This window comes from Archocentrus centrarchus, chromosome 9 (genome assembly GCF_007364275.1).
Source record: "Archocentrus centrarchus isolate MPI-CPG fArcCen1 chromosome 9, fArcCen1, whole genome shotgun sequence".
NCBI classification, from domain to species: domain Eukaryota; kingdom Metazoa; phylum Chordata; class Actinopteri; order Cichliformes; family Cichlidae; genus Archocentrus; species Archocentrus centrarchus.
The window spans coordinates 6,175,573-6,185,223 of record NC_044354.1 but is presented as its reverse complement, the minus strand read 5'-3'; the positions used below and the strand labels follow the sequence as shown (position 1 = coordinate 6,185,223).

Genomic DNA, 9,651 nt, shown 5'->3' with positions numbered 1-9,651 from the left:
AAACCTTTTGAGTTATATTGCTGACAGACAGACAAACAAACGGGTGAAAACATAACCTCCCTCCACCTGTCAGTCAGCGGGTGAGGTAATGAAGGTGTTACAATGGCCCAGTCAAAGTCCAGATCTCAACCTGATTCAGTGAGTTGATGCAACATTTTAAAGAGGAGAGGGCCAAAATTTCTCCACAATGATGTGAGAGTCATGCAGAAAAAATCTGTTAAAGTTATTGCCACTAAAGGGGGTTCTGTTAGCTGCTGAATCATGGGGTGTACTTACTTTTTCACAGGACCGCAAAGAGAAAACTCTCTGGAGCCACAGTCAGGCAGGCCTCTCACGTCAGAGCCCCCAGTGTCAGCTGCATCAATCGTTTCCCCTAGTTCCCCAGCCAGAGCCCCAGTCACCATCCACGCCATCTCTACCACACTCACCCAAGCAATCTGCAAAGCAGCCCCAGCTGTCCAGGGAGATAGCTGTGTGCCAGTGGCAGCTGGTGCTAAAAAAACTGAGGGGGGCGCACACAAACAAACAAATGAAAAACAAACAAAACAAATCTTAAAAAATAGCACTATATGAACATGAATTTTGCCCTCCTTTCCTTCTGCCCTGCAAATTTCTCAATTACATTCTTGTTAAAGTCACTCATCTCTGTGACTAGTCTTTTCTCCATTGACAACATGGCCAATGCATTCAGCCTGTCCTGAGTCATTGAGTTTCTCAGAAAAGTCTTGATTCTTTTCAGAGTTAAAAAGCACCTTTCAGCTTCTGCTGTGGTCATGGGTGTGGTGATGAGGATCTTCAAGAGCGTGACAGTTTCTGAAAAGACTTCTTCTAGATGGTTTTCCATAAACAGCTGGAGTAGGCCCACAGCACCACAACAGGCTTTGAACTCTTCCTTGCTGTAGATGAGAGTAAGCTCTGTCTTCAGCTTACCTCGATTGAGCACTGGATAGGCTTTTAAGGTGTTGCTCAGTGCATCTTCAGGAAATGCTGTGTTGTATTGTTCAAATCTGTCCCCCTGCAGGAGTGTGGCACTAACAAGGTGGTTTGTGAAAGAAAAGCGCTCCCTGGTGTGTCCCAGTATGATATCACAGACCTTAAGAGAGAAGGACAAACATGAAGATTATGATTTTAGAATCACATTTTTCATTCTAAATATGAAATGTTATTTTGTCCTTTCTATTAAGTCATAGAAAGAAGGAACACATTTTATTTATAAACTTACTGATTTTAATAACATTTGCTGCCATTTTTTAAGGCTGTGTTATGAAATGTGTTACAGCATTTTTGTGGGACAAGATTATACAAAATTCAGTAACCAAATGTTTTATTCCCCATTACCCATAAACTTCAGTACAACTTAAATAATAAAATATCTTGCTGACAAACATTACATCAACATACCTACACAGCATAGACACAACTAAAGGTATTTCTAACTACAACGCACATCTTCCTAATATATTAAATAACACTACTATAAACCAGTGTAACAGTGATTTTCCGACGCTTCTTCACTGGCTGACTACTACCTACACTGCTTTGTCCAACCATGGAGTGGAGAGAATTTCTGCCAAAGAGAAATACTTACAATATTATAATAATGAAGAAGAAGAAGAAGAAAAAGAAAAATCAGCTATTTAAACAATTACCTGATCTTTTGAATGTCCTGCTGGAACTGTTGGATGCTCTCCTGGATACAGACTGAATCTATGACCTTCTTCTGGAGTTTGGCATAGAGAAGGTCCACATGAGGCATGATATGGTGGAAAAGTTGCAGAAAGAACTTAAAATCCTGATCCTCCAGTAGCATGGCAAATGCTCCAGCCTCTCTGACGGTAATGGGGTCAAACTCACCAGTCTTGTATGCTTTGGAAACAGCGGATGAGGTCCTCTCTGTGCTCAAACACAGTATTGATGGCACGGCTGTGAAAGTTCCATCTGACATTGCTGGATGCTGGTAGTCTGTGGGCCACAACTTTATCAAGAACGCTTGTGCGCTTGGATGATCTGGAAAAAAAGCTGGAAAATCCACTAAGGTTAGAAAAAAAAATTCTAACTTTGGTTATGTGAGAAGTAGCCTGTTGCATTATTAGATTGAGCTGATGAGCATAGCAGTGGATGTAGTGGGCATTTGGGTACACATCTTGTATCTTCTTCTGAACACCTGCAGTGGCACCTCGCATCACGCTGGCTCCATCATATGCCTGACAGATTAGCTTAGCCTTTTGATCCTCAGGAAGAATAGTTGCAAGATGTTCTTTTAGGGCTGTAGCAATGGAATCAGCTGTAGCCGACTGCAGAGGGATAAACTCAAAAAACCTTTCCTGCACAGTGTTTTTGGCATCCATATAGCGTAGTACAAGCACAAGCTGGCACTGCGTAGCAACATCCACAGTCTCGTCTGCCTGGATTGAAAGAAAATCACTGCTCTGTGCTTCTTTGATTATATGCTCCTTCAGAACAGAAAACATACAGTCCAGTAGCTCATTCTGCACAGTTTTCGAAGTTCCCTTAAACACAGTAGCATTCTCAAGGTGCTCTTTTAGTACTCCATCAAGAGAAGCAACAAAATCAACCAACCCACGAAAGATCCCGGGATTTTCAGAGCTCTTACTTTCGTCATGACCACGCAAGGCCAGCTCAAAGGCTCCACAAAACTTAACACGGTCTATTATTCTAGAAAGGATGTGCCGATTTTTTGTCACCTCTTCATTGTGCCTTCTAACAGCAATCCTGTAGCCTTCATCTAGCTGTTGAGCAATGCTAAGTTTCCCCCAAAAACTTAGCTTCATTGCATTGTCTAGGTGGCTGCGGCTGTTTTCGTGCCGTTTGCATTTTTCTGAAAGATGTTTTAAGTCTCTTACCCCAGTTGTTGTCCACATTGCCTCCGTGCCAGAACTTTGAAATAGCAAACACGGAAAGCAGTAAAAGGCATTGCTTACATCACATCCAGCTAGCCAACTCCGCTTGTCATAAGAAGAGCTGGAAAAAGCCCGCGTGTAGGATCGTCCACGATCACTTGCCTGCTGCTGAATTTGTAAATTGGGACGGTCCGGTCCAAGCTCCTTTATCCTGTTTTTTTTCTTCAAGTGAACGCTTTGTAAAAGCATTTTTTTGTAAAGACAAAACAGAATTTTCTCTCATTTTGAAACTACTCCACTTTGCAAACGTAAACGTGAATCAACCTAACGAACTGCAGCTGCGCTAATGAGTCGAATCGGGGATTGTCCAATCACACAATGTTTTAAAAAAAATTAGCCAGTACTGACACTCTACCAGTAATGACACAACAGAATGGGTGTGTCCGGGACGCAGAGCGCTGCGCCCTGTGGAAAACCTTAAATAACCAATTAAAAGTCAGCCTCAGATCACCTGCTTGCCAAAAGTTGATGCGCCTACATACACTCTCATTAGAACGGCGCCCTGCACATAGGATAGGAAGTGTGCACAATGTGAGCAATTAAATAGAATTATGTATTTACTATTTTAATAAATTCTAACATGTCTATTGGACACACAGTATGAATAAATACATTTCTAAGTATTTTGCAGTTCAGAAATCATTTATTATCTAAACAATTTAAAGGGGGCGGCGCCCAAGCGCCCCCTACTGGCCAGCCGCCACTGCTGTGTGCCCTGCTCTGCTGCAGCAGCCCGAGTCTCCATCCACCCCCGCCCCCTGCTACATAACGCCACGACGCCGCTGCCACCGGGAGTGCAGTTGGCCCCCTGCCACGCCACGCAACGCCATGCCGCCGCCGCCACTGGGAGCGCGGTCGGCCCCCTGCCAAACCACGGGTGGGTTTCTTGGCAGACCCCCTGAACTGTTTTGCCTCGTCCCCATGTTTGCATTTGGACTGTTTTTCCAGTCTGGTGCTGCCGACTTTTGTTTCTTTCTTGTTTTTGTTTGGACTGTGTGGCCCTTTTTGTTTTCTCTGCCTCATTATTTGGTTACTGGTCTTTATTTATATATATTTTTTAATAGATAATCAAACTAAAATCATTTTTATTTATTTATTTTTAGTTAAGAAAGGGAATAATCTGGAGCATTACAAACAATTTACAAGCTGATATTTACAGTGAGACATTTGTTTCTTCTTTGAATACAACACACTTGAATATTATGAATATATACATTTATCAGGTGGACAGAATAGACGGTACATGTAAAAAAAATACATGTGAATTATAGAAACATGACAAAAAAATTAAAAAAGCAACATAGAAAACAGAAAGGTATTATTTGTACTACAAGTACCATCACACCCTGTAAACTCAACGTAATTACGTCAACGCCATAACCCAGCGTCCTTATATACGTCACATGCCCGGATGTCGGTCTTTTTTTCATAGCAAAGGTAAGACACCCTTGCTTTCGTGTTCCTGTAGGAGCAAAAATCTGCTTTCATCCGTGTTACGGAATAAAAAATACTCTTTCCAAGTATTATCAGACAAATCTATATGTTTAGACGATGCGTTAGACACCATTATTGCCATGATTTATCTGTCACGTTACCATAGATGTTTCAATGTGTAGGTTTAGGCCCCCGGCTAGCCTCCGTGCTATCTGTAACGTTAGCGGAGCCGCTAGTAGAAACGTGTCGTCCTTCGCCAGATCTCTGAGTTTTTTATTCGTATAATTCGCCTTCAAAGTGTTTGGGTTTCCTGTTAAAACATGGAACTCTCAAATTAAGAAGACAAGAGGCTGGTTAGCACGCAAAGTTGTACTAATTTGCTAATCGCTAGCTAGCATGTCATGCTCCTGCATCTGATGTTTCTTTGGTAGTAACCAGCTAAGTTAGTTTCACTGAATTTTATAGTTTCCTAGCATTTTCTGCTGCTTGTTAGTACATCGTGTGAGTAGGGTAGTAACACTACATTATCAGCTTAAAGGTTGAAGTCTTGAAATAGTGGTGATTTGCAGTAGTTGGTGTCAGAGTCCTGCTGCTAATAACCAGTGCTGGAGTAGTAATTAAAATTCATAAACCTTGAGGTGTAATTCTCTAATATTGCTCTGATACTGTAAAGCATTGCTCCTCTGAAACTCTTAACAAATATCTACCTTCCTTTTGCTTTGTGTCAGATGGCAGAGGGAGACAAGGACAAGGCTGCCAAGAAGAAGAAGCACGGGAGCCGGAACCCGGTTCTGGCCCGGGGCATCGGCCGCTACTCCCGCTCTGCTATGTACTCCCGCAGGGCCATGTACAAGAGGAAGATCAAGACCACTGAGACAAAGGTGAGGGCAGACCTGTGACACTGCATGAAGTGTTAAATATTGATCAACGATACCAAAAATGGATCCCACGTTTTCTCTTCCACTTGGTTTGATGACAATTTGTTCTGCTTCAGGTGGAGAAGAAGATTAAGGCTCGGCCCAAGGCCACCGTCGTCAAGACTGTTGGAGGAGACAAAAACGGAGGCACTCGTGTTGTCAAGCTGCGAAAGATGGTGAGTAATGTGTATATTACTGTTCTTACAGTTGGGATTTGTTTTGTGAAGTTAAATTACGCTGTAATCCGTGCACATCCACATCAGATTGGGAGAAGCTGCTTGGTCGAAAACAACCCAATAATAAATGTCAAAAATCAACAGCTCGTAGATTGTGTGGCCGCAGTTCTTAATTTGAGCGTGGGACTGTAATAAGATGTCATTGTAATAAGTTGCTTTGTGAAATTTCATCCCTACTAGGTATTCCAAGATCAACTCTAAATGGTATTATTGCAAAGTTTAGGAACCACAGCAATTCAGCCACCAAGTGGCAGATCATGTGAATTTAGAGTGTAGGGTTGCTGTGTGCTGGCGACTTTTAATGTGTAAAAGTCTACAGCACTCCGCTGACTCAGGAACTGCAGAGCATCGGCAAACAAATCTGCACTAGGAGCTTCGTTGCATGAATTTCCAAGATGCTCCTGTAGACTTCTGTGTTGAGTATTTGTAGAGCCTATGAAGTAAACTGCACAAGTAGCCAACACTTGCATAGCCTTCAATAGTTGCAGTCTGCATTGATGTGACATGTAGTTGCATTTCCAGGGAGGTGGACGTCAGGTTACAGTGTAGGCTAAGTCTTGTAAGGGTTCATAGAGGTTCGCGGATACTTGCCTATGGTGTAGATTCAACACAGAAGTGTGTGTGTGAACGATAATGTGTAGGTAGGCCTGGCCATATAGTGTATCAATGCTAAGGCCAATTTCAGCCAAGTTCTTCTTTTGAAACCTGATACTGACCTAGGATTTTATTATAGGTGCACCCTTACAAGGATAACATTTGTTAACTTTTTTGTATGGGTAACATGGATCTAAAGGTTTGTCTTCTCCTCCGGCAGCCCCGCTACTACCCCACAGAGGACGTTCCCCGTAAACTGAAGAGCCATGGGATCAAGCCCTTCTCCCAGCACAAGAGGAACCTGCGTGCCTCCATCACACCAGGAACTGTCCTCATTCTGCTCACTGGGCGCCACCGCGGAAAGGTGAGGACAGTATTTGGCAATGAGTAATGAGTAAAATTGACTCACTGACTAGCAGAAGCTATTACAGAATCACACACTGACTTTATACCTTTGAAAGAGATGGTACAGGTAGATGTCAAAATTCAGATGAATGCTGTCGCTTCCCTATCACTGGTTCATCTGTAATGTCTTGGATCCACTGTGGGTGTCATAAGGGAAAGGATCTGTTTGCTTTAGGACCAAAACAGCTCTCTGACTGCCATATGGTGTAAAGTTGCTGGGCTCACAAGGTTTTATCTAAATAGTCATGAATTTTGTTCATGTTGGTCTCACGTACTGACTCATAATGGACATTTTTGTTTTTCCAACTGGACAGAAATGTCACTCAAAACCAAAGAGATGTATTTCTGTAGTCATGCCCCAAAGGCCATTACCTGATGATATGTAAATCTGGTGGTGTTCTTGTTTTCATATTTTTGGGTTGTATCAACAAAAATTGCTTTGATTCAAAGTTTAGGTCATTATAGAGGAATATTCATAGTATTATCAATGCTGCTTTACAGTTTAATGGTTCAGCTGTCAAGTTCATGTCAAGTATAAAAGATAGTAAATGGATTTTGATACAGGAACCCAAGGTGGGGCATATGTCAGCCTTGTTTGTTAGTGACACATTGTGACCCTAGCATTATTTTCTGCCTCGATTAATCAACATGAATCGTCATTAGAAAGAAATTTACATCTGCAGCATACTGACAGTTCTTTTGCCCATGTTTTTTTGAATAGACACAGAATACATGGCATTAGAGTCAATTTTCCTTGGAAATAAACCTGCTGAAGGTTATTTAACAAGCATGCTGGGCACATCACCATAATCACACCCTCACTACCACAGACATTGTCCCTTCCTCCTACTCGCAAATCCTGCATGGGCGAGTTACGGCAGCAAGCGTGCCCACACACTTCAAACTGCGGCTGACCTAAATAATGCTTCAGCTGTGGAACTGACAGGCAGAGAGGCCCCTCATTAAAATTAGGAGAGCACGTCAAATAGAGTTTTCTCCTGTCTTAATAGCTTGGCATTAGAGCCTACTGAGGTTATTAAACTGGTCTACCCACTACCTTAGTTAAAATGTTAAAAGGGATTATGTATGGCGACACAAAATATATGAAGCAGTGAGACAGCAATTTTAATAGTTGTATGCAAAATGCTTAACTGACACTTGTTTTTGTTCTTTCAGCGTGTGGTGTTCTTGAAGCAGCTCTCCAGCGGTCTCCTGCTTGTCACCGGTAATGTCATTACTCCACATTTATGCACGTGGCCGTAGAATCTGTAATAAGTTAAACCCACAAGAAGGATGTTGAGCATCTTTTAAACTGTTCTGATCTTTGTTCTCTTCATTTAGGCCCTCTTGCCCTGAACAGAGTCCCCCTGCGCAGGGCTCACCAGAAGTTTGTGATTGCCACAAACACCAAAGTTGACATCGCTGGTCTGAAGATCCCCAAAACCCTCAACGATGCCTACTTCAAGAAGAAGAAGCTGAGGAAGCCCCGTCACCAGGAGGGAGAGATCTTTGATACAGAAAAAGAGGTAATGTATATTTTCTTACAATGCACTTTCACTGTATTTGATGACCTTACAGATTAAAGACAGCTGACTTACTGTTTTTTTGTTTTTCCCCAACGTACAGAAATTCCAGCTGACAGAGCAGAGGAAGGAGGACCAGAAGGTTGTTGATGCTCAACTGCTGAAACGCATCAAGAAAGTACCTCAGCTGCAAGGGTACCTGCGCTCTTCCTTCTTCCTGTCTAATGGCGTCTATCCACACAAGCTGGTTTTCTAAACGTGTTGTAATAAAGAGTCCGACCGCCTGATCCTGTGTCTTGTCTGGTTTTTACTTTGATTCTGTGCACACGCTCCTTGATAATCAACCTGGCCAATTCAGCACCACGCTGTAATGTTGTAAGAGCTTTATTAACATGTACAGTCGTCCGTCGTTATATCGCGGCTCACTTATTGCGGGTTCGCTGTATTGCGGATTTAAAAAAAAAAAAAAAAACTTACTAATTCTGTTCCGTGAAGTTTTCACTATATTGCGGGATTTTGTGGTATATAGGTATTTCTGTAACACATAACTATGTTCATCACTCGGACGAAGAGATCAGTTATGCCTACACCAATAGTGGAAATGGAAGTTATGGCCGAGGGTGAATATACCGCACCACCTTCATCGCCATCAGTACTGCACAGCTACATAATTCATCATCATCATTCAAGTTGTAAGAGTGGGAAAGGTTTATATGAGTGTGGGAAGGGTTTATAAAGCCTTAAAATATATATAAATAAAATATAACTGCTACTTTGTGGATTTTCATCTATCGCGGGGGGTCTCTGGAACGTAACCCCTGCGATAGATGAGAGATCACTGTACAGCTTGAGGAGCCACCATGGGGTCAACTATCCAAAGAAATGGAAGGTGTGGGCAGGGTGGAGAAGTGTTGGGACTGTTTTGTGACATAAGAGCAGAGCATTTTGTATGTTGTGGTTATGAGACCCTGAAAAGCCAAGCCAATTTTATTTATAAAGCACTTTGAAAAACAGCAAGCGCTGAACAAAGAAAACAGGAGAGGGAGTTGATGGACAGGATTAGGGACAGCTCAGGCTGGATGGAGATGTTTTGGAGAAGTTGTCTTGACTTCACCTTTTGGGGGTTGCCACAGTGTATCATCTCTTTCCATCTTTTTCTTTTTTCTTTTTAAATCCCCTAACATCCTTTTCTATCATATGAGCCCTCTGCATGTCCTCCTTCATTGCATCAATGAATCTTCTCTGTGGTCTTCCTCTTTTCCTCCTGCCTGGCAGTTCCAACTTCAACACCCTTTGCCCAATATATCCACCCTGCATATGGTCAAACCGTCTCATCCTTGCCTCTAACTTTGTCTCCAAACTCCTCAACCTGATCTGTCCCTCTGATATACTCATTTCTGATCCTGCTCGCTCCCAGTGAAAATTTTAAACTCTACCACCTTCAGCTCTGTTGATATGTGCAGAAAAGAAATTGGGAGGGGAGGGGGGTGTTGCTGGAAGATTGAGCTACCAGGTCAGGGGAGGAGAGTAAGACCAAAGAGGTTGATGGGACCTGTATATCCAAGGGATGGGGTGAGGTAGAGGGGACTGATTTGCTGTGCTGACCTCTAAAGGGAACAGC

The 9,651-nt window shown here is 42.6% G+C and overlaps 2 protein-coding genes across 4 annotated transcripts; one reads left to right on the top strand and one right to left on the bottom strand.

Annotated features, from left to right (window-relative positions):
- Window positions 1–3,145, bottom strand: LOC115786093 (uncharacterized). 3 transcript variants are annotated; one of them, XR_004020398.1, is made up of 3 exons: window positions 2,865–3,145; window positions 1,650–2,019; window positions 1–1,093 (listed from the first exon to the last, which is right to left on the bottom strand). XR_004020398.1 is itself a non-coding variant. In XM_030738125.1 (3 exons), the coding sequence occupies exons 1-3, from the start codon at window positions 2,346–2,348 to the stop codon at window positions 967–969; spliced, it is 681 nt and encodes a 226-aa protein (XP_030593985.1). In that variant the 5' UTR covers window positions 2,349–2,364; the 3' UTR covers window positions 1–966. The 3 variants fall into 3 exon arrangements, 2 of the variants coding, with proteins under 2 accessions (XP_030593985.1, XP_030593986.1); XM_030738125.1 differs by lacking the exon at window positions 2,865–3,145 and adding an exon at window positions 2,165–2,364; XM_030738126.1 differs by lacking the exons at window positions 1–1,093; window positions 2,865–3,145 and adding exons at window positions 1,155–1,567; window positions 2,165–2,364.
- A 1,917-nt stretch (window positions 3,146–5,062) lies between these two features.
- rpl6 (ribosomal protein L6) lies at window positions 5,063–8,317 on the top strand. The gene is made up of 6 exons (XM_030737334.1): window positions 5,063–5,236; window positions 5,350–5,448; window positions 6,323–6,466; window positions 7,684–7,732; window positions 7,849–8,033; window positions 8,134–8,317. The coding sequence occupies exons 1-6, from the start codon at window positions 5,084–5,086 to the stop codon at window positions 8,284–8,286; spliced, it is 783 nt and encodes a 260-aa protein (XP_030593194.1). The 5' UTR covers window positions 5,063–5,083; the 3' UTR covers window positions 8,287–8,317.
- The last annotated feature ends 1,334 nt before the right edge of the window (window positions 8,318–9,651 follow it).

Excerpts from the sequence above, each read along its gene's own strand:
- LOC115786093 (XM_030738125.1), bottom strand. The coding sequence starts at position 2,348 with ATGGATGCCAAAAACACTGTGCAGGAAAGGTTTTTTGAGTTTATCCCT. Across the intron at positions 2,020-2,164 it reads GATGCGAGGTGCCACTGCAG|CTTTTTTTCCAGATCATCCA; the intron begins GTGTTCAGAAGA and ends TGGATTTTCCAG. Across the intron at positions 1,094-1,649 it reads CAGGACATTCAAAAGATCAG|GTCTGTGATATCATACTGGG; the intron begins GTAATTGTTTAA and ends TTCTCTCTTAAG.
- rpl6 (XM_030737334.1), top strand. The coding sequence starts at position 5,084 with ATGGCAGAGGGAGACAAGGACAAGGCTGCCAAGAAGAAGAAGCACGGG. Across the intron at positions 5,237-5,349 it reads TCAAGACCACTGAGACAAAG|GTGGAGAAGAAGATTAAGGC; the intron begins GTGAGGGCAGAC and ends GTTCTGCTTCAG. Across the intron at positions 6,467-7,683 it reads CTGGGCGCCACCGCGGAAAG|CGTGTGGTGTTCTTGAAGCA; the intron begins GTGAGGACAGTA and ends TTGTTCTTTCAG.